General features: G+C 46.5%; 1 protein-coding gene across 1 annotated transcript in view; it reads left to right on the plus strand.

Annotated features, from left to right (window-relative positions):
• Positions 1-1,654: 1,654 nt before the first annotated feature.
• Positions 1,655-24,822, plus strand: part of LOC115458777 (dynein heavy chain 1, axonemal-like) — a gene marked incomplete at its 5' end in the record, with an annotated part of 332,737 nt that continues 309,569 nt past the window's right edge. The window contains 2 exon segments of the mRNA XM_030188593.1: positions 1,655-1,956; positions 16,736-16,886. Coding sequence (XP_030044453.1) covers positions 1,655-1,956; positions 16,736-16,886 — 453 coding nt within the window.

Genomic DNA, 24,822 nt, shown 5'->3' on the forward strand with positions numbered 1-24,822 from the left:
CAACCAGACTTCTATGGTCTGTCTCCCGAAAATGGAATAGAAACATCAGGATCAATTATATATACTTTATACCACATTCATTGTTGATTTAATAATGAATTGATAATGTGACTGTTAGTCATACTGGATAAACTGTGCAGGCTTTATCTGCTGTCAACTACAATGTTACTATGTTACTATAAAGGTTGATAGGAATCATAAGCTGAATATCATCTGCATATAGAAGGATACTAATTTCAAAACTTTGATAAGAATGGCCAGAAGTGAGAGAAAAAATTGAAAGAATGAGTCCAAGACCAGACCCTTGTAAAACACCACATGGTAATGAATAGAGGGCAGATGTTTTGTCCCAGTCTACTGGGAAGGCATAAGATAAGAACCAATGCAAGATAGTCCCAGTGGGACTAATCTGTTCAAGTCTAGTAATGAATAATCAGATCAAAGGCCACACATATGGTCAGTAGCACAAGGAGCAAATCATTCCCTCCATCATGATGGAAATGGACCTCACTCAGCAAGGGTATAAGAACCATCTTAGTAATATAATGGGTCCAAAATCCAGACTGCTTTAGGTGAATCATTCTCTGTTTTAGAAATTAAAGGCGTATTTGAAACTTAATGATGATGAAGAAGGGTAGAAGGACCAATAGTTTGTTTTCTTAAACTGGGGCAGATTCTAGCTTCTTCTATAAGTTTGGAACTTATCCTTGGGTAAGACTGGTGTTGATTACAGAATGGATATGAGGTAAAAGGCTGAGGGAATGATTTTAACCAGCCAAGTAGAGAATGGGTCAACTAGTGATATAGAGCACTTCATGATGACTAATAGCTTTTCAACACTTACAAGAGTGAGGGGATTAAAAGCTGTTACTGTTTTTCTGCAATCACAAACAGGAGAAACTCAGGGGTCAATATTCAGTTGTACTTATCTGGGTAGGAATGACTTCTTCCTGGATAAATGCCACGCACTAGAGTCAGCCATGGAGTTTTAGCAGCATTATCCAGATTATGCCACTGAAAATTAGCACTGTCTGTCTCGGTGCTATTTGAATAGTGCCAGGATGGCCCCAGGTAGAGCTAAGACACAGGAGTTACTTGGTTAGCAGTGATACTCATCTGCTAACTGTCTAGCCAGATAAAGTTAGGACAGCAGAAAGGCTTATTTGGACATTCCAGAATATCGCTGGTACCTGGATATTAAATGCCAGTATATAAATGTAGCCTAGCACTGAATATCAGGACATTAAAAAAAAACAATGGCAGCGTTTAAAAAGTCTATGACCAGGGTAAGGGCTGGAAGGGGGGGGGGGGGGGGGGGGGAAGGGAGACATAATTGGCAGTAAGGGAGGGTATATATGGAGTTTGTTGGAGTTGTGATATTTGATTGGAAGGTTATTTGCAAGAAGACCATTGGATAATGGGTGGGTGAGAGGATGTCTTCAGGGCTGGTCATTTTGGATCAGTTATACATTATGAGTTGTAATGGGTTGGTTCTGTTAATGAACTGTATTGTTAAACTTCTGAATAAAGATGCAAAGAAAAAAACCGTTGAATGCCGTTAAATTGTAACAGATTTATTTTTGCTATTCTGTCATCTACGGCTTGAATATCTTGCAGTCTTTGCTAACAATATGTTCATGGATATTTTTTCTCTTAGGTTCAGTTGTTTTTGAAGGACAGTTGGATCATTACCTTGAAAAATGCTATCCGTGCCAGTTTTAGGGAAGTGGGTAAAGGCTGGTACAATTTGCATGAGACCAACTGGAAGGTATACTCTATGTCTAAGTTGCACCAGCTAATGGAGCTCATCAAGTTTACCTTGCAGGATTCCCTGCGCTTCCTTGTGCAAGACTCTTTGGTCAACTTTACTCAATTTATTCTTGATGCTTGCTGCAGTGTTCTGGATTGCTCTGAAGATATGGATTGGGGTGGAGATCTTGTGAACAGCCCATATAAGTAAGAAATGAAAAATTGCTTTCAAATACATGTGGTATGGTCTATATGAGGAAGAACTGAGGTGGCACTATGTCAGCATACAGCACTGGGGAAGCCTTTACAGGTTATAACAGAGGTAATGAAGGTTCTCCGAGGACAAGCAGGCTGCTTGTTCTCACGACTGGGTGACGTCCGCGGCAGCCCCCACCAACCGGAAATAAGCTTCGCGGGACGGTCGACACGCAGGGCACGCCCACCGCGCATGCGCGGCCGTCTTCCCGCCCGTGCGCGACCGCTCCCGCCAGTTACTTTTTTTCCGCGACTGAGAGAGTTGTGTTTTCCCCTCTCTCTCGTTTCAGCCGCCGGATTTTTTCGACCGCGTTTACGCGGATCGTCGCTTTTGGCCTGTTCGGCCTCTTCTTCTTCTTCTTCTTTCTCTTTTATTAAAAAAAAAAAAAAAAAAAGAATTTTGCGCGTGTGGAGCACGCGCTCCTTCTTTTCCCTCGCTTTCTAGCGGGGACGCCTCGTTGCGGCCTAGTGGCCGCTCGGTCGGTTTCAGTTTTCGTGGTGTGATTTTAGCCACCATTGCCGACTTTGACTTCGCCGACGCGATTTTTCCGTCGATGTCCTCGAAGGTCCCGAGTGGATTTAAAAAGTGTGGTCGCTGCGGCCGGCCGATCTCGCAGACCGACACCCACGCTTGGTGCCTCCAGTGCCTCGGGCCGGAGCACAATCTCAAGTCGTGCGTTTTGTGTCTCGGTCTCCGGAAACGGACTCAGGTTGCGAGGCAAGTTCTGCGGGACCGTCTTTTTGGAACTTGCGCCGGCCCCTCGACGTCGACCTCGACGGCATCGGTATCGAAGACCGGTTCTTCGGTACCGGTATCGATGCCCGAGACATCGGCACCGATGGCAGCGACCCCAGGAGAACAGGTCCCGTCGGCCCGCCGGTCCGCCGGCGAGAGTGGGGTAGAGAGACCGCGTGGGCAGTCGGCCCCGGTCACTCCCTCAACTCGTGAGCCACGGGACCGAACCCTGTCGGACCCGGTACCCCGAGACCGAGGGGGATCGACCTCCTCCTCCTCCATGCCCTCCGGCACCGGTGACGTGCACCGGAAAAAAGACAAGAAGCGCCGTCACCGGGAGCCCTCGGTGCACCCTGAAGAGGAGTCGACGCCGAAGCGTCATCGCAGAGAGGAGAGATCTCCGTCGGTGGTGGAGGGTACCGACGCGTCGGGGTTCCGGCACCTCGGTGCCGTCTCCTGGCCCCCAGCAGCTTCCGGCACCGACACCCTTACCGGCCCCACCGCCTTTCCCGGCAGCGGGCCTGGACGAGTGCCTCAGAGCCATCCTTCCGGGGATCCTGGAAGGGCTGATGCGCCAGGCTGTGCCGGCGCCGGGGGTGCTTGCGCCCTCGGCGCCGATGACTGTGGCGCCGGCGAGCTCTAGCCCGGCGCCGGGGCAGTCGACACCGCCGCCGCTTGCGGTGCCGGTCTCGACAGCCACGCAGGTGGAGTCCCCGTCGACGTCGATGGAGGGAGCTCCGTCCCCGCCGGCGCGGGAGTCCACCGCTCGACGACACCGAGACCTCGGTGCCTCGACGTCGAGCCGGGCCCGGTACCGGACGCAGCTACATGAGCTAATGTCCGATACCGAGGATGAGGACTCGTGGGGGGAAGAGGAGGACCCGAGATATTTCTCCTCAGAGGAGTCTACGGGCCTTCCCTCGGACCCCACGCCGTCACCGGAGAGGAAGCTCTCACCTCCTGAGAGTCTCTCCTTTGCCTCCTTTGTGCGGGATATGTCTATAAGCATTCCCTTTCCCGTGGTCTCTGTGGAAGAGCCGAGGGCCGAGATGCTCGAGGTCCTCGACTATCCATCACCACCTAGAGAGTCCTCCACGGTACCGCTGCACAATGTCCTCAAGGAGACGCTGCTCCGGAACTGGGTGCGACCACTAACTAATCCCACCATTCCCAAGAAAGCAGAGTCCCAGTACAGGATCCACTCTGACCCAGAGCTCATGCGGCCCCAGTTGCCCCATGACTCAGCGGTCATGGATTCTGCTCTCAAGAGGGCACGGAGTTCGAGGGATACCGCCTCGACGCCCCCGGGGCGGGAGTCTCGCACTCTGGACTCATTTGGGAGGAAGGCCTACCAATCCTCCATGCTCGTGACCCGCATCCAATCTTACCTGCTCTATATGAGCATCCACATGCGGACCAATGTGCAACAGCTGGCGGACCTGGTCGATAAGCTCCCGCCGGAGCAGTCCAGGCCTTATCAGGAGGTGGTCAGGCAGCTGAAGGCGTGCAGAAAGTTCCTGTCCAGAGGGATTTTTGACACCTGTGACGTGGCATCTCGTGCTGCGGCCCAAGGTATAGTGATGCGCAGGCTCTCATGGCTGCGTGCCTCTGACCTGGACAACCGCACCCAGCAGAGACTGGCTGACGTCCCTTGCCGGGGGGATAACATTTTCGGTGAGAAGGTCGAGCAGATGGTGGACCAACTGCATCAGCGGGAAACCGCTCTCGACAAGCTCTCCCACCGGGCGCCTTCAGCACCCGCCCCCACGGGTGGGCGTTTTTCCCGGGCACGGCAGGCTGCACCCTATTCTTTTGCAAAGCGTAGGTACAACCAGCCGGCCCGAAGGCCTCGCCAGGCACAGGGACAGCCCCAGCGCGCTCGTTCTCGTCAACAGCGTGCGCCTAAGCAGCCCCCTGCGCCTCCACAGCAAAAGCCGGGGACGGGCTTTTGACTGGATCCACGGGAACATAGCCGCCCTACAAGTGTCCGTACCGGACGATCTGCCGGTCGGAGGGAGGTTAAAATTTTTTCACCAAAGGTGGCCTCTCATAACCTCCGACCAGTGGGTTCTCCAAATAGTGCGGTGCGGATACGCCCTGAATTTGGCCTCCCTGCCTCCAAATTGTCCTCCGGGAGCTCAGTCTTTCAGCTCCCTTCACAAGCAGGTACTTGCAGAGGAACTCTCCGCCCTTCTCAGCGCCAATGCGGTCGAGCCCGTACCACCCGGGCAGGAAGGGCAGGGATTCTATTCCAGGTACTTCCTTGTGGAAAAGAAAACAGGGGGGATGCGTCCCATCCTAGACCTGAGAGGCCTGAACAAATTCCTGGTCAAAGAAAAGTTCAGGATGCTTTCCTTGGGCACCCTTCTGCCAATGATTCAGAAAAACGATTGGCTATGTTCCCTGGATTTAAAGGACGCATACACTCACATCCCGATACTGCCAGCTCACAGACAGTATCTCAGATTCCGCCTGGGCGCACGGCACTTTCAGTATTGTGTGCTGCCCTTTGGGCTCGCCTCTGCCCCACGAGTGTTTACAAAGTGCCTCGTGGTGGTGGCGGCGTATCTACGCAAGCTGGGAGTGCACGTGTTCCCATATCTCGACGATTGGCTAGTCAAGAGCACCTCGGAGGCAGGAGCCCTCCGGTCCATGCAGTGCACTATTCAACTTCTGGAGCTGCTGGGGTTTGTGATCAATTACCCAAAGTCCCATCTCCAGCCTACTCAGTCTCTGGAATTCATAGGAGCGCTGCTGAATACCCAGACGGCTCAGGCCTACCTTCCCGAAGCGAGGGCTACCAATCTCTTGGCCCTGGCTTCGCAGACCAGAGCGTCTCAGCAGATCACAGCTCGGCAGATGTTGAGACTTCTGGGTCATATGGCCTCCACAGTTCATGTGACTCCCATGGCTCGTCTTCACATGAGATCTGCTCAATGGACCCTAGCTTCCCAGTGGTTTCAAGCCACCGGGAATCTAGAAGATGTCATCCGCCTCTCCACCAGTTGCCGCACTTCACTGCTCTGGTGGACCATCCGGACCAATTTGACCCTGGGACGTCCATTCCAAATTCCGCAGCCCACGAAAGTGCTGACGACGGATGCATCTCGCCTGGGGTGGGGAGCCCATGTCGATGGGCTCCACACTCAGGGTCTGTGGTCCCTCCAGGAAAAGGATCTGCAGATCAACCTCCTGGAGCTCCGAGCGATCTGGAACGCACTGAAGGCTTTCAGAGATCGGCTGTCCTGTCAAATTATCCAAATTCGGACAGACAATCAGGTTGCAATGTATTACGTCAACAAGCAGGGGGGCACCGGATCTCGCCCCCTGTGCCAGGAGGCCGTCGGGATGTGGCGTTGGGCGTGTCGGTTCGGCATGCTCCTCCAAGCCACGTACCTGGCAGGCGTAAACAACAGTCTGGCCGACAGACTGAGCAGAGTCATGCAACCGCACGAGTGGTCGCTCCATGCCAGAGTGGTACGCAAGATCTTCCGAGCGTGGGGCACCCCCTCGGTGGACCTTTTCGCCTCTCAGACCAACCACAAGCTGCCTCTGTTCTGTTCCAGACTTCAGGCACACGGCAGGCTAGCGTCGGATGCCTTTCTCCTCCATTGGGGGACCGGCCTCCTGTATGCTTATCCTCCCATACCTTTGGTGGGGAAGACCTTACTGAAGCTCAAGCAAGACCGCGGCACCATGATTCTGATCGCGCCCTTTTGGCCCCGTCAGATCTGGTTCCCTCTTCTTCTGGAGTTGTCCTCCGAAGAACCGTGGAGATTGGAGTGTTTTCCGACTCTCATTTCGCAGAACGACGGAGCGTTGCTGCACCCCAACCTTCAGTCTCTGGCTCTCACGGCCTGGATGTTGAGGGCGTAGACTTCACTGCGTTGGGTCTGTCTGAGGGTGTCTCCCGGGTCTTGCTTGCCTCTAGGAAGGATTCCACTAAAAAGAGTTACTTTTTCAAGTGGAGGAGGTTTGTCGTGTGGTGTGAGAGCATGGCCCTAGAACCTCGTTCTTGCCCTGCACAGAACCTGCTTGAATACCTTCTGCACTTATCAGAGTCTGGCCTCAAGACCAACTCAGTAAGGAATCACCTTAGTGCGATTAGTGCTTACCATTATCGTGTGGAAGGAAAAGCCATCTCTGGAGAGCCTTTAGTCGTTCGATTCATGAGAGGCTTGCTTTTGTCAAAGCCCCCTATCAAGCCTCCTGTTGTGTCATGGGATCTCAACGTCGTCCTCACCCAGCTGATGAAACCTCCTTTTGAGCCACTGAATACCTGCCATCTGAAGTACTTGACCTGGAAGGTCATTTTCTTGGTGGCAGTTACTTCAGCTCGTAGGGTCAGTGAGCTTCAAGCCCTAGTAGCTCATGCTCCATATACCAAATTTCATCACAACAGAGTAGTGCTCCGCACCCACCCAAAGTTCCTGCCGAAGGTGGTGTCGGAGTTCCATCTTAACCAGTCAATTGTCTTGCCAACTTTCTTCCCCAGGCCGCATACCCGCCCTGCTGAACGTCAGTTGCACACATTGGACTGCAAGAGAGCATTGGCCTTCTACTTGGAGCGGACACAGCCCAACAGACAGTCCGCCCAATTGTTTGTTTCTTTCGACCCTAACAGGCTAGGGGTCGCTGTCGGGAAACGCACCATCTCTAATTGGCTAGCAGATTGCATTTCCTTCACTTACGCCCAGGCTGGGCTGACTCTTGAGGGTCATGTCACGGCTCATAGTGTCAGAGCCATGGCAGCGTCAGTGGCCCACTTGAAGTCAGCCACTATTGAAGAGATCTGCAAGGCTGCGACGTGGTCATCTGTCCACACATTCACATCTCATTACTGCCTCCAGCAGGATACCCGACGCGACAGTCGGTTCGGGCAGTCGGTGCTGCAGAATCTGTTTGGGGTGTAAATCCAACTCCACCCTCCAGGACCCGAATTTATTCTGGTCAGGCTGCACTCTCAGTTAGTTGTTCTTCGTAGGTCAATTTCTGTTGTTCCCTCGCCGTTGCGAGGTTCAATTGACCTGGGTTCTTGTTTTGAGTGAGCCTGAGAGCTAGGGATACCCCAGTCGTGAGAACAAGCAGCCTGCTTGTCCTCGGAGAAAGGGTATGATACATACCTGTAGCAGTTGTTCTCCGAGGACAGCAGGCTGATTGTTCTCACCTACCCTCCCTCCTCCCCTTTGGAGTTGTGTGTTTCATATTTTTTGCTAGTCATTCAACTGGCGGGAGCGGTCGCGCACGGGCGGGAAGACGGCCGCGCATGCGCGGTGGGCGTGCCCTGCGTGTCGACCGTCCCGCGAAGCTTATTTCCGGTTGGTGGGGGCTGCCGCGGACGTCACCCAGTCGTGAGAACAATCAGCCTGCTGTCCTCGGAGAACAACTGCTACAGGTATGTATCATACCCTATGCAGAGGATCAGAAAACAGGACTGAGGACCGGGAATCAGAATTAAAGTATTGCATTGGGAAGGTTTGTTAGAGTAGCTACAAAGAGGAAACTTTAGGACTGCAGCATTGGGGCTAGGTTTGTTCAGCAATCTGCATCCTGTAGAAACACACATTTAACACTGTATTGGACTTTATGTACTATGCCTGGCATTGTGCCCTCAATGATGTTCCAATCATGCCTCCTGAGCAAAGGGACAATTCTGTAGCATGGGTACCTACATTTAGGCTCCATATGCGAGCATAAATTATTAGAATACTGGATATACACATGTATATAGGCACATATGTGTCTATATTCCACCTAAGTGCTGCTCTGTAACTATGCATATATCTCTGATAGCACAATTGTGGGCGGGTATAGAAATGGGTGGCAGAGGCTACAGAGGAAATTGGAGGGTCATGGGATAGGAGGTAATGTCCTATTGTGGATTAAAAACTGGTTGAAGGACAGGAAACAGAGAGTGGGGTTAAATGGGCAGTATTCACAGTGGAGAAGGGTAGTTAGTGGGGTTCCTCAGGGGTCAGTGCTAGGACTGCTGCTCTTTAATATATTTATAAATGATTTAGAGATGGGAGTAACTAGCGAGGTAATTAAATTTGCTGATGACACAAAGTTATTCAAAGTCGTTAACTCACAAGATGATTGTGAAAAATTACAAGCGGACCTTATGAGACTGGGAGACTGGGCGGCTAAATGGCAGATGACGTTTAATGTGAGCAAGTGCAAGGTGATGCATGTGGGAAAAAAGAACCCGAATTATAGCTATGTCATGCAAGGTTCCATGTTAGGAGTTACAGACCAAGAAAGGGATCTGGGTGTCGTCGTTGATAATACACTGAACCCTTCTGCTCAGTGTGTTGCTGTGGCTAGGAAAGCGAATAGAATGTTGGGTATTATTAGGAAAGGTATAGAAAACAGGTGTGAGGATGTTATAATGCCGTTGAATCGCTTCATGGTGCTACCGCACCTTGAGTATTGTGTCCAATTCTAGTCGCCGCATCTCAAGAAAGATATAGTGGAATTGGAAAAGGTGCAGCGAAGGGCAACGAAAATGATAGCGGGGATGAGACGACTTCCCTATGAAGAAAGACTAAGGAGGCTAGGGCTTTTCAGCTTGGAGAAGAGACGGCTGAGGGGAGACATGATAGAGATATAAAATATATGAGTGGAGTGGAACAGGTGGATGTGAAGCGTCTGTTCATGCTTTCCAAAAATACTAGGACTAGGGGGCATGCGATGAAACTAAAGTGTAGTACATTTAAAACAAATAGGAGAAAATGTTTCTTCACCCAAAGCCTAATTAAACTCTGGAATTCGTTGCCGGAGAACATGGTGAAGGTGGTTAGCTTGGCAGAGTTTAAAAAGGGGTTGGACGGTTTCCTAAAGGACAAGTCCATAGACCGCTACTAAATGGCCTTGGGAAAAATCCACAATTTCGGGAATAACATATAGAATGTTTGTACGTTTGGGAAGCTTGCCAGGTGCCCTTGACCTGGATTGGCCACTGTCGGGGACAGGATGCTGGGCTCGATGGGCCATTTGTCTTTTCCCAGTATGGCATTACTTATGTACTTATGTTGGTGGGGCGGAAAGTTATGTGCATAACTTATAGAAGTTATCTCTGGAATATAGATGCACACACACCAGCTGTGTGGCTGGAGTAAGTGATTGCACCTAAGTACATATACGCTTATATACACGGTTATGTTAGCCTAGAAAGAAAGAAGAAAGTTTATTTGTATGTATGTATGTTTGTTTGTTCTTCATGCATTTGGACATGGTATGAGCAAATACAACAAAACTTTGCAAGGAACATCCTCTCATCCAGGAGGAGGTACTTTTCATTGAAAAAACATCAGCCCCTGCCTGCAACAGCCCACCTATTTATCTGACTAATAAGATTACATCGTTCAGTATTATTGTAGAACTACTAAGCAGCACATTTGTAAACAAGCACAGAGCATGTAGCTAGTGTTTCTTGAGGGTGTTCAGTGGTCCATTTAGAGCTGATCCTAACACTAGAAGAGCCAGGCAACCACCTATGATGGCACAATTTTAGGGGAGGCACTTGACAGGGGACAATTGTTAGGCAGTGTGCTTACTTAGTCCTGCCCTGGGCAGCAGTAACAGCAGCAGCAGCTGACCCCAGCACCAAGGTTCAGATTATGGCAGGGTTTGCTCACCACACATATGCTTCAGGCGCCCTTCTCTGACCTCAGCCTGTGTGTGAGCAGACAGCCTAGCCCTGCAATACTCTTTCTCAGTGCTGTCATGCTGCTCTCTCCTACTCTGCCCCATAGCCCTAACTTCCAGGATTATCCTCCACTAGATTCAGCAAAAATTGCATCATTACATGCAGCCAGCACACCAGAAATTACTCATGGGTGAGTTCAGAAATGGGTTCTGGAACACAGCTCGGCATGGCAGGCAGGCTAGCAGAATGCAGCAGACTGACAGAAGGAAGGTAAGGTGAATTGATGCCGAACATAGGTGGAAGGGAAGGGGAGATGCTGGACAAGAATGGGGAGCTAGGGAAGGAGTGATGCTGGGCATGGATGGGGGGCTAGAGAAGGGAAGGGGAGATGTTGGATATGTGTGGGGCGCTAGAAAGGGAGATGTTGAATGTGTGTGGGAGGGCTAGAGAAGAGAAGGGGAGATGTGCTGACATAGATGGGGGTTAGGGAAGGAAAGGAGTTTTATTGGATGTGGATAGGGGCTAAAGGAGGGAAGTGCAAAGTGATGCATGTAGGGAAGAGGATCCCATACTAAAGCTGCATGATGCAAGGTTCCACATCAGGAGCCAAGTTTCAACTTGATTAAAATTTCATATACCGCCCTTAGTAGGCTTTCAGAGCAGTTTACAACAATAAAATTGTTAACAGGAAAAGAAATAATAACAAGAACAAGAGGGATCTGCGTCAATTAACAAGATGTATACTGGACTTTCACAATATCTAATTCTTTATTTCCTATCACTCATAGTAATTTTGAAGTTTAATATTCATGATTGTTTCAAGCTAAGTTATCCCGATTTTTATTATAAGATGAACTTTCCTTCCTGAATACCTACTCCATTCTGTCTCCTCTACCTTAACTATGTATTTCTTTTTTTTTCCCAGAACACCATTACGGAACTATGTAAGCCACATTGAGCCTGCAAATAGGTGGGAAAATGTGGGATACAAATGTTATAAATAAATAAACAAATACATTTGTAAAAGAAAAGCTTAGCAGTAGTCAAACAGACTTCAGAGTTTGCTGGTCCAGATCCCACCTTCTAAGTGACTAAGAGTCAGTGTTTGAGTAATTAGGTCTGATAGGCATCTCCATAGAGAGAGGTTTTCGGGTCTGTTTTAAATTTAGTAAATGAACGTTCTAGCCATAAAGTCGGGTAGAGCATTTCAAAGAGTAGGACTGGTGACACTAGATATCTTTGCATGTATGAAATCAAAATGAATGGTTCTAAAGGATGGGATTACTAGATTATTTGCTTGAAGATATTAAATGATTAGTTGGTAGGTATGGTATGAGTATGTGTGAAAGGTAAAGAGGTAGGCTTAGCAGGGTTTCAAAATGAAAAGTCTATAAACCAAAACTATTATTAAGATGGACTTAGGAAAATCCATTGCTTATTCCTGGGATAAGAAACATAAAATCTGTTTTACTCTTCTGAGATCTTGCCAGGTACTTGTAACCTGAATTGGCCACTATTATTATCATCCTCTGGACAGCTGTATAGATGCACAGTTATTTATTTTATTTTTAGGAGGGGGAAGTAATTCTATGTTAGGAGAGTTAACACATTTTAAAATGTCTTTTTAGCAGTTCTTGGCATTTCCTTTTTGGGAGGACAAAGTAATGCTACATGCAAGAATATAAGCTCATTTTCAAAAGGGTACTCATAGAGTATTGCTTTGAAAACATGACTGACACACTCAATGCAAGTGCATAAGTACCCACATAGTTACATCTGCATCTGCATAGGAGCAGGTATAAAGTATGTGTTTAAAAGTATTCAATGAGATCTTAAATCTTCATGCATAATTTCATTCTGCTGGCATATGTCTTCCCAATTTTTTGCGTTCAGAGGAGAGGGAAACCAATCATATTCAAAGCAAGTAAATAAGCTTAGGTATGTATATTAAGGGACCAAATTCTATAAATAGGGCTGACAAAATAGCACACTAAGTGCTGTTCAAAAAACGGTGCTGAAAGTTAGGCGCCATTTATAGAATACGCTTAGTATTAACTTTAGATGTGAGGATTTACACCAAGTAAACCCTCGTGTAAATCCTGTACTTTGGTGGACAGTTTGTTCCATTTTGACTGTGGGATTCCATTCCAAATTCCTCAGCCCCTGAAGGTGATAATGATGGATGCATCCTGCCCGGGGTAGGAAGCTCATGTGGATTGGTTTCATTCCCAGGGTGCTTGGTCAGCTCAGGGATCAGATCTTCAGATCAACCTCTTGTAGCTATGGGCAATCTGAAATGCTTTAAAGGCTTTCAGAGATTGACTGTCCAACCACATTGTACTCACTTCAACAGATAATCAGGTTGCAGTATACTACCAAGGTTGCAGGGAGGGTACCCAATCATACCCACTGTATCAGTAGGCCATCTGTATGTGGCATTGGGCAGTCCATCATGGGATGCTTCTCAAGGCCACTTACCTAGTGGGCAAATTCAACAGCCTGGCCGACAGACTGAGCATAGTCATACAACCACATGGTTACTCAACATGGGTGTTGCCCATGAAGTCTTCCAGTTGAGTTGTGATATGATTGAGGTTTACAAAATCCTGAGTGATGTAGAACAAGTAGAAGTGAATCGATTTTTGTACTCTTTCAAAAAGTACATACACTCAATGAAGTTACATGGAAATACTTTTAAAACAAATAGGAGGAAATAGTTAAGGTCTGGAACTCTTTGCCAGAGGATGTAGTAACAGTGGTTAGCACATCTGGGTTTAAAAAAGGTTTGGACAATTTCCTGGAGGAAAAGTCCATAGTCTTCTATTGAGTCAAACATGGGGAAGCCACTGCTTGTCCTGGGATTGTGGCATAGAATGTTGCTACTATTTGGGTTTTCTGGATTGGCCACTGTTGGAAACATTATACTGGGCTAGATGGACCATTGGTCTGACCCAGTATGGCTATATTCTTAGTGTGAGGCACTTCCTCATTGGATCTCGTTTGATCCTGATTGCTTCTTACTGGCCTAGGCAGATCTGTTTCCCTCTTCTTCTGGAGTTGTCCTCTGAAGAACCTTGGAGATTGGAATGTTTTCTGATTCTTATCATGCAGAACGAGGGATCTCTTCTACATCCCAACCTCCAGTCTCTGGCTCTCACAGTCTGGATGTTGAGAGCTTAGAATTTGCTTCCTTACATCTTCTTAGTGGTGTCTTCAGGGTCTTGCTGGTTTCCAGGAAAGATTCCACAAAGAGGTGTTACTCTTTCAAATAGAGGAGGTTTGCCATTTGGTGTCTGGGCAAAGCCCTAGATCCTTACACAGACCCTGCTTGAATACCTTCTACATCTTTCTGAATCTTGTCTCAAAACCAACTCTGTAAGAGTTCACCTTAGTGCGATTAGTGCTTACCATTGCCATGTAGAAGGTAGGCCCATTTCTGGACATTCTCCAGTTGTTCGCTTCATGAGAGGTTTGCTTTTGATAGTCTCCCTGTCAAACGTCCACCTGTGTGATGGGTCCTCACATAGCAGATGAAAGCTCCTTTTGAGCTGCTGGATTTCTGTCATCTTTAACATAACAGAGTAGTTATCCACACGCACCCTAAGTTCCTGCCTAAGATTGTGTCAGATTTTCATCTGAACTAGTTCTTACAGACAGTCCACCCAGCTTTTTGTTTCTTTTGATCCCAACAGGATGGGGATTGCCATCGGGAAACCCATAATCGCCAATTGGCTGGCAGATTTCATTTCACTCACTTATTCCCAGGCTGGGCTGACTCTTAAGGATCATGCCAAGGTTCATAATGTCAGAGCCATGGCGGCACCAGTAGCCCACTTGTAGTCAGCCTCTATAGTAGAAATTTGCAAGGCTGCAACTTGGTCTCCAGTCAACACATTCGCATCTCACTACTGCCTTCAGCAGATTACCCAGCGAGATAGTCGGTTTGATCGGACAGTTGTGCAGAATTTGTTTGGGGTTGCGAGGGCCGGTTGACTTATAGTGTGTTTTCTGATAGCGACCCTCATCCTGTTGGGATTAAAAGAAACAAAAAGTTGGGCAGACTGTCTGTAGGGCCTTGTCTGCTCCACATAATAGGTCAATGCTCGCAGTCCAAGGTGTGTAAGGTGATCTCGCCAGGATGGGCATGAGGTCTGGGAAAAAATGTTGGTTAGACAATTGTAGCCCATCTCTGGACAGCCTCTAGTACACTTCATGAGAGGTTTGCTTTTGTCAAACCCGCATGTGTCATTGGACTTCAGTATCTTTCTCACTCAGCTGATGAAAGCTCCTTTTCTTGGTGGCTGGTAACTTCAGCTTGTAGAGTCAGTGAGTTTCAGGCTCTGGTAGTGGATGTATCTTATACTAAGTTTCATCACAACAGAGTAGTCCTCTGCACCCACCCTAGGTTCCTACCTAAAGTTGTGTAGGAGTCCCATCTGAACCAGTCAATTGTCTAACCAACATTTTTTCCCAGACCTCATGCCCATCCTGGCGAGATCACCTTACACACCTTGGACTGCAAGTGAGCATTGACCTATTATGTGGAGCAGACAAGGCCCTACAGACAGTCTGCCCAACTTTTTGTTTCTTTTAATCCCAACAGGATGAGGGTCGCTATCAGAAAACACACAATATCTAATTGGCCCAGCAGGCTGTGCTGGGACCCTGGAGGGTTATGTCAAGGCTCACAATGTCAGAGCCATGGTTGCTTCTGTAGCCCACTTGCAGTGAGCCTCCATTGAAGAAATTTGCAAGGCTGCGACATGGTCTTCAGTTCACACCTTCATATCTCATTACTTCCTTGAGCAGGATACCCGACATGACAGTCGGTTTGGGCAAACAGTGTTGCAATATCTGTTTGGGGTCTAGAATCCAACTCCACCCCCTAGGCCCATTTTATTCTGTTCCAGGCTACACTGTCACTCAGTTTGTATATAGTTTCAGGTTAATGTGAGTTATGTCTTCGCCATTGCGAGGCCAATTGACCAACGTTTGTTGTTTTTGGTGAGCATGGATACTAGGGATACCCCAATTGTGAGAATGTAAAGCCTGCTGTCCTCTGAGAAAGTGAAGGTAGTTACCAGTAGCAGGTATTCTCTGAGGACAGCAGGCTATATATTCTCACAAGCCCTCTCATCTCCCTTAGTAGTTGTCTCTTATTTTTTTCTTTTTATGCTGTAGTAGTTAACTTCGATAGACGCGCCTTTGTGGTGGGTGGAAAGGCACCCAAACATGCATGGTGGAGCATGTCTCGCACTCCATAAAGCTTTGTAAAGGTTGTTATAAGCTCTGTACCGGGCAACATGGTGCCTCATTACCTACTTGTGAGAATATAAGGCCTGCTGTCCTCGGAGAATTCACTTTTTCTTTCCCACCCCCCTTCCATGGAGCAGCATTTTTTTTTCTCTCCTCCCTATAATCTAGCATTTTTCCTTTCCTGCTCCTCCATGGACCAGCATTGTTTCTTCCCCTTCTTTCCCCTCCCGCTCTCCGGCAGTCTATCATCTCCTCTTGCCTCTCAGCAGTCCCCTGTGTACCTTTAAAAGTGGTCGTCTCTGCTTGAGGCAGCCAGCAGTGAGCAGCAATTCAGACCCACTGTTCGTGCCTACCACAGAGCCTTCTCTCTGTTACTTCCCATTTCTGCAGAAACAGGAAGTGCCTCAGAGCACTGAAAACCATTTAAAAAAAAGTATACCTGGGGTGTGAAAAGGCAAGGAAAGATGCCGGGTTGCCAGCTGGGGAGGAGACAAGAGGGAGAAAAGTTGGACTATGGGGTGGGCAGGGAGAATGGGGTGGTGACGTCACTTCCAGCTAAAAAAAAAAGTGCCAGAACACCGTTCTACCTGAGAGAGGCCTGTCAGACTTTTCTGAGGTAGGGGATTGATGTGGCACACAAAGCTCCATCTGTGACATCACCTAGAGCAGTGTTTCCCAAGTCCAGTCCTGGAGTACCCCTTGCTAGTCAGGTTTTCAGGATATCTACAATGAATATGCTTGAACTTGATTTGCATACACTGTCTCCATTATATGCAAATATCTTTCATACATATTCATTGTGGATATCCTGAGTACCCCACTGGCAAGGGGTACTCCAAGACTGGACTTGGGAAACACTGACCTAGAGTGTGCCTGGGTTCCACTGTTGTCTATGGAAAACCCCTGTTATAGGTAAGCAACTTTGCTTTTGTGCCTTTTTTATACATTGTATCAGCATTAGAATTTTGTAGCACCTTTATTTATATTTGAAATTAGACTGATTTGTCAGCAACAAAGTTTTTGCTCCATTGAAAACAGGTACTTTTTTGCAGTTTAAACATATGAACATTGCAATTTGTTTTCTCTTGTAGGCCACGTAAGAACCCTATCTTCATGTTGGATTTAGTTCTGGACAATGCTGGTGTTCATTTTAATGTACCTCTAGAGAATTTTGAAGCTTCTCTAATGACTCTTTTTGATAAAGGGATCATGGCGACCAATAGTGTGCCTCAGCTGGAGAAGGTAGGTTACTCTATTTGACAAAGAGATCATGGCAAATAATAGTGAGAAGAAAGGTTCCTGACTAGAGTACCAACGTGATGCTCTTTGCAATTAACCCTTTAGTGTCCAATGTTCCCGGAATAAGCCATATGGGAACAGATTGATGGGAACATTGGACACTAAAACATGAGCTATGGTAACAGAAGATAACATCCAAGTCAATAATGTCATGCTCGAAGTAGGTGAGCCCTTAGGCCGCAGCTAAGTTTGTGCTATCCACCCAGCCTGAAGCTAGGTAGGCCTTAACTGGCAGCAGGCGAGTCTCATCCCAGTGAAGCCGAGACTGAGGGGTGGCTCTTAGAAGAGCCCTTGAGGGCTGGCCTGGGGGTGCAGGGGTCTGAAGACTTAGAGACCAGCCACAACAGAGAACATGAACTAGAACATGCTGGATGGAAGACTGGAACACAGCTGAACTGAATACTAGAACATGGCAAGACTGAAGAAAGGCTGCAACGCTCACCTAAACAAGCTAGACGACTCATTTCAAAGACACTGGTAGGGAGGCAGGAACTTTCTAAAATACTGCTTACGCAGGAAGTGATGTTCTCAGCATGCATCCCGGTGCTACTGCTACTGGCTCTTTAAGAACTGCTCTTCAGTGCGTGTATGCACCTAGTGGGATCAGCGCTGGCCGGCTCCAGTGACCTCAGTGTGGGAGTGGCCTGTATCTTTGGCGGGGGGGGGGGGGGCACTGCGGTGGCCCATCATCACTGAGAGGCCGTCTGGGGGATCCAGAGGAGCCACAGAGACCGACCCTGATGCCCCCCACCCCGCCATGGAACAGAAGGTGAATTGGAGCATGGGGGCAAGGCTGTAGTAGCTGTGACAAATAGCTGTTGCAGTTGGTGTGGGAAAACGTATCCAGATATTCAGTGCCACTGTCTAGAGAGTTAAGGCAGTCAGCACCACAGCTTATTCAGATAGCAGTAATATTCAGTCTTAGGACAGCCTTCCAAGTGCCTGAAGTTGTCTGGATAGCAGACTGAATATCTTTACTGTCCTGTAAAGTTCTGGGATTGCCTTCGTTCCACCCACACTCTGCTCTGGCACAATTTGCATAGTGGCACTGTCCAAGTGAAGAGCAAGTCTATAAACTGAGTGCTATTATTTACGCACTCATTCAGCGAGCAAATATTTAGAATACTAACTCCATTCTTAGTGCGTTTATGCTAGCATGCTGCCTAAACACTATTCTGCATCTACCCACTTCACTTGCATGGCGCATATTTGCAAGGGCGGCATACACAGGGGAGGAACATGGGTACATATGCACATAATTTACAGAATGATGTAAGTTAACATGTGTCCTTGCCACAATTAGGCACTTAACTTACACCAGCTCTACCTGTGTGAATAATTCTCACCTCCAAAAATTCTGACGCTCACTGTGTGGCAGGGAAACACTGAAGCCCTGTACTGTTGCAGCCTCTCACACCACTCATTCTCACTCTCACTCATACACCCGCCCTCAGCCACGCCCCATGTGGACATAATTCGCAACCCCAGCGTTCGAATGAAGCCACCCAAGCTCCACCCACTTTCGTGAAGGGTTCGTGGATTCATGGTGGTGAAGCCTCTCCAGTGCCCATACCTGTCTCTCTCTCACGCCCTCACGTCGACCGTGATGACGTCACGACCGACGTCACAACCTTTATCTGAGGTCCGGGGTGGGTGCAGGACCGGAGCCGGCCTGGAGCATTGCTGCGTGAGCCGAGTTGGCAGTGCTACGGCCGTGGCATGGCACGGCAGAGTTTGGTCTCTCGGTGGTCCAGTGGAGTGCTGGTGAGCATCAATGGAGAGCCGCAGTGTCAGGGCAGCATTCTGTGGGCCGACGTTGTTCAGCATCTCGGCAGAAGGAAAAAGTAAAGAATGGCAGCGTGAGTTGGCATTGCTGCGCATGCACAGGAAGGGGACAGATTGGGCCTGCATTGGAACCGGCAGTGTTTGGAGTGTCAGTCCGGTTCCGGGGTGAAACGCCGACACAGATTGCCTCAGGTCAGATGGGGAGAGCTTCAAAGAGCCTCCTGAACAATGCTGGTGGAGTGACTTGAGCCGAGCTGTTTGGGACGGCAGCAACAGTGCGGGAGGCAGTCTTGGAGCTGGCACAAGGCTGAAAGTGAGACCCTGGTGCTGTAGGCTCTTGGCCACAGCCAAGCAGCGAAAGATGGGTCTGTGCAACAAGATACATCTTTGGGAAAGGGTAGGAGTTTTGTTTTTTTTAGTATATTTGAAGCTGGGAAAAAAAGTAGAGGAAAAATGTGTGTGTTAAAAGTTTTAAAGAAGAAAAAATAAGAAAAGTGCAGCATGTTCCCAGAACTTTGACAGAGCTGCATACAGAGTTCTGTCTGAGTCCCGGGCAGGGTTCTAAACTGCCGTGTTATGCAGTTGGGAGAGTCTCTTGACTGAATAAGACATGTGTTATGGTCTTACAGTCAAGAGATAAAAGGAAGTATTGTTATGGGAATGTATTACTGAAAGAATGTGTGAGGGGAGAATGTTTAACTTAATTAATTTTGAAGCTCCGCGTGGTCTTTTGGCTTCAGGGAAGTGTATTTGTAATTTTTGTGAGGCAAAGCCACTTTTCTGAGCAAAATCTTTGAATGTGGAAAGTGGTAATAGGAAGTGTTAAGATAAATACAATGAACTGACACTACTCCAATTGTTAAAAGCTGTTACGTATGTATCTATATAAATAATTCTCACCTCCAATTCTGAAGCTCACTGTGTGGCAGGGAAACACTGAAGCCCTGTACTGTTGCAGCCCCTCACACTACTCATTCTCACTCTCACTCATACACCCGCCCTCAGCCACGCCCCATCTGGACACACTCGCACCAACTCTCAGTCTGTCACACACACACACACACACTCGCACATTCACTCTCTCTCTCTCTCTCTCTCTCTCTCACACACTCACTTTCACACACACTCTCTCAAAGATATGCACTACGAGGAAAACCTTGCTAGCGCCCGTTTCATTTGTCTCAGAAACGGGCCTTTTTTTACTAGTATTCTATAACAGAATCTAGGCATTTAAGTTCCGTTATAGAATAGGTTCCTACCAGCCACCTTCAGACTCCTAAATGGAAGTGTCCAGTTATAAAATTGCCTCCATAGTGCTAATATCCAGTTAACTGCTTTCGAATACTGACCTCATCATTTCTGAGTTCCAGGTGGTTCAAAGGATATAAAAACAGTGCCCAGTAGGTCCTGACATACAAGAAGTACAGACTTTTGGGGTGTTCAAATTTGTTTCCTTTGACCCTTGTGACCCTCAAGGCTTCCATTTTCATGAAATTGAAGATAGGTGTCTGTGGGACTTTCTGACAACTGAGAATTTTAGATTAGTGATTCAAAGTATTGCGATGCCCCAGTTTAACTATTGTAATAGTCTTTTAATAGGAGTTTCTAAACAGACATTAATAGCTTTACAGATTGCACAGAATGCTACTGCTCAAATTTTGTTTGGGTTGAGTCGGATTGATCATATCTCTCCAATATTGATGAAGCTGCATTGGTTCTCGATAGAATTTTCAGATTCAATATAAACTACTGTTACTAGTATTTAAAGTAGTAAACTGTGCCATCTGTTATCTCTGCTAGTCTGTATCTATATTTGCCAGTTAGATCCTTAAGTTCTGTTACAATGAATTTATTTGAATTACCTGTTTTATGGGTGGTGCGTTTGCAACAATATAGAGCCTCAATTTTCTATATAATGGAACCTTTATTGTGGAATATGTTACCTCAAACAATGCGAATGATTAGATCTTTGAATCAGTTGAAATGGATGCTAAAGACATATCTCTTTCAGTGTGCCTTCTCAGATTATCTAAGTAGTTAATTAGGTCGTAGATTATGCCATTTTGTTAAATGTCAGGTCGGTGATGTGAAGGGAGCGATTGTCTATTTTATGTGTGATTTTGTATGGCTTTGTTGTATTACAGTGATTTTGTATGTTTTGTTTTGCACTGCCAAGAACGGTAGATTGTGTGGTATAGAAATTTATAAAACCACTTTTTAAAAAGTATACCTGGGGTGTTAAAAGGCAAATAAATCCTTTTTAAAATGTCCCTGTGGTTCATGGATGAGTTTCTCCACATTTCCCCCACTCTCCCACCCAGTTAAAATAAAATAAGTACTTAAACTCGACCTCCTATGTTTCACGTCTTTCCCCTTAAGCATCAAAGTATCCCCTTTTCAAAAATAGTATCTGTTACTCCCAAGACTCACCCCAAGCTTACCCCCTGAAATCTGGGGGGGGGGGGGGGGGGGGGGGGGGGAGGGGGGAGGTTAGTGCTGAATCTTCAGCAGTGCATTTTTTCTAGTGAAAAAGGTGCCAGTACTCAAATGCCAGGCCACCCTTCAGGGGTGGGGTGATCACTGAGGGACCCACCTTACAATAGCCAGGCCCTCTGAAACCAGTCACAGAATCTATGACAAGGCAGAGTTGGTGTGTAGAGCCTGAGTTTGTTCATTAAAACTTGGTGACCAGTGGTCAATTTTGGCAGACAATAGAAAAGGTACCGGTACTCAGTACCCCCTCAAAAAAAGCCCTGGTCTTCAGGGACAGGAGCAATTCTTACTTGGTTCTACCCCTCTAGTGCCATTTTCAAAATGATGCTGGCAGTCCCAGTGCTTCTTTACCTATAAACCATCAATTATTAGTTACCAGTGTGTGTGGGTCCTTGAAAACATGCAGAAAATTCATGCAGGGTGTAGTAAATTGTGCCTTGAACAGCTTTTACTAAGTTCCAGGCACTATTTTTTTGATACTGTAGTCCATTTTCAGTGGATCAGGTCATGGGTATTGCAGTGAACCAGGATTTGCCTTTCAAGGAAGAAACTGCATATGGAGAACACACGAAAACATGAGGTTACCACACCCAGTTCTCTAAATTTGGTGTTTTGTTCAGGGCAATGGTACCATATCCATAACAAAGATTGGAAGTAGAAGGGGGAATGTTGGTGGTCTTTAGATGGAATATTCCATTGAAAAAGCTAGAGATACAGATCTTGTATATTTATAAAGTATTGATAGAATCTGTCGGTAAATGGTATTTGGAGCTTATTTACTGTCCTCCTGGATTGTTACATAAAGATTATTCACTATTAATTGAATGTTTAGTTGTTACTCAGATTAGTTTGGAAAATTGATATTAATGGAAGATTTTAATATGCCCATAACTGATAGTCCTGAATACATTGCAAATTTTAAATTTTTACGAGTTTGCTTGGTTTTTATCAAATTTTATCAGACACATATTCATGGACCTATGTTAGACCTGATATTCGTTGATACTGTATTATATAGTAAATTAGTTTTATCAATTCACTGTGCATCTGAACTATAATCTGATCAATTTGTCCTTTCTTTTAGTCAAAAATTACTGGCCAATGTGCAGGCCACGAATTTATAAGAAATATATAGTAGAGGAATTGAGGGACTATGGTTGCCTTATTTGGAATCTATTAAGGATTTAAATGCCAATGAACATGATTGAAGAATTCACTAGATGTTTTTGCTCCAATGAGAATATCTTTTAAATGTAAACAATTAGCAGTATGGTACACTTCTGATTTGAAGGTAGCCAAACAGGAGTTGAGTAGAAAGGAAAGAGGGTGGAGAAAGACTTTCCCGATCTGAATATTGTAGGGCTAATACAGTTACCTCACCTCAGGTAGAGGGCAGGCAATAAGGAAACTAAGAACACTAAGAACAAATGATCGCAAAATATGAAAAAGGTAGCACGCCGGTATTTAGATTAGGTGTAACAAATATCCCTCCAACTATAGACCCAAGTTCTTTCAGCCCAAAATACACACCAAAAGGAATAGAGCACAAGGCTCAGATATTATAAAAATATGAGAGCTAATTTATTATTAGTAGAAGAAAATGAGTATTTATGTACCTGTCAAGGCAAGATAAAGAGGAAGCACACTTTATACCCTAAGTGCATTCACTCTGCAGCTTCTCAGTACCTCTCCACTCTCATCTCTCCCTACATTCCTCCCTGGGAACTACGTTCACTGGGTAAATCTTTCTTATCTGCACCCTTCTCCTACACTGCTAACTCCAGACTCCGTTCCTTTTATCTTGCTGCACCATATGCCTGGAATAGACTTCCTGAGCTGGTACGTCAAGCTCCATCTCTGACCGTCTTCAAATCTAAGCTAAAAGCCTACCTTTTTGATGCTGCTTTTAACTCCTAACCCTTGCTCACTTGTTCAGAACCCTTATTTTATCATCCTCACTTTAATATTCCCTTATCTCTTGTTTCTCCTGTTTGTCTGTCCTAATTCGATTGTAAGCTCTGTCAAGCAGGGACTGTCTCTTCGTGTTCAAGTGTACAGCGCTGCGTACATCTAGTAGCGCTATAGAAATGCTAAATAGTAGTAGTAGTGTAGAATGAGTAGAAGTAAATCGATTTTTTACTCATTCCAAAAGTATAAAGACTAGGGGACACTTGAGGAAGTTACATGGAAATACATTTAAAACAAATAGGAGGAAATGATTTTCCAGGACCAGGTTTGGGAACCACTGCTCTAAAGGCTTTCATAGATTGTGTGTTTGGATGAGGATAATTTTGCTCAACAGCCAATCAATTTGCAATGTACTATGTCAACAAGCAGGGAGGCACGAGTTTTTACCTCTTGTATCAGGAGGTGGTCAGAATGTGGCATTGGGCTTACAGCCACAACATGGTGCTCATAGCCACATACCTAGCTGTGAAAGACAACAGCCTGGCAGACAGAGTGATCTCTAAACATGTTTTATTTTATTCTATTTCTATTGATTACCTTTAAAAGTGGACTGACACGGCTACCACATCTCTCTACTCAAGCAGGATCGGGAAACCATGATTCTCATGCCCCAAACCGGCCGAGATAGATATGGTTCCTTCTACTTCTGAAGTTAGCTTCAGAACAGCAGTGGAGACCGGAGTGCTTTCCAACCCTTGTCACTCAGAATGAGGGGTTTTTCTTGCAGCCAGACTTCCAATCCCCGGCCCTAATGACTTGAATGTTGAGAGTGTAGAGTTTGCTTCTCTCCAACTGCATGAAGATGTCTCCTGGATACTGCTTGCTTCCAGGAAAGATTCCACTAAGAGGTCATACAGTTTCAAATGGAAGAGGTTTGCCATCTGGTGTGAGGGCAAGGTCTTAAATCCTTGTTCTTGCCCTACACAAAAACTGCTTGAATACCTTCTGCACATTTCTGAGTCTGACCTTTAGAGCAACTCTCTAAGGGTTCATCTTAGTGCAATTGGCACTTATCATCACAATGTAGAGGGTAAGCCCATATATGTACATCCTCTAGTTATTCAATTCATGAGAGATTTGCTTCTCACAAAACCCCCAATCAGACTGCCCACTGCATCATGGAACCTCAATTTAGGTTTTACCCAGTTAATGAATGCTCCTTTTGAGCCACTAGATACTTGCTACCTGAAGTTCTTGACTTGGAAAGTTTTGTTCTTGGTGGCCATCATTTCAACACGTAGGATCAGTGAGCTTCAGGCCCTAGTAGTGGATCTACCTTATACCATGTTTCATCATAACAGGGTAGTTCTTTGCACGCATCCTAAGTTCCTTACGAAAGTGGTGTTAAGGAATTTCCACCTTAATCAGTCAATTGTTTTGCCTACATTTTCCCTGAAATCTCATGGGCGTTCTGTTGAAAGTGCACTGTAAGTGAGCCTTAACCTTCTAGACTAAAGTCCATAGATAGTGCACCCTGCTTTTTCTATCTTTTGACCCAAACAGGATGGGGACAGCCATCGGTAAATGCACATTGTCTAATTGGCTAGCAGATTACATCTCCTTTACTTATGCCCAGGCTAGGGTGACTCTGGAGGGTCATGTCATGGTTTATAATGTCAGATCCACAGCTGCA

Source organism: Microcaecilia unicolor, unplaced genomic scaffold, assembly GCF_901765095.1.
Source record: "Microcaecilia unicolor unplaced genomic scaffold, aMicUni1.1, whole genome shotgun sequence".
Taxonomy (NCBI): domain Eukaryota; kingdom Metazoa; phylum Chordata; class Amphibia; order Gymnophiona; family Siphonopidae; genus Microcaecilia; species Microcaecilia unicolor.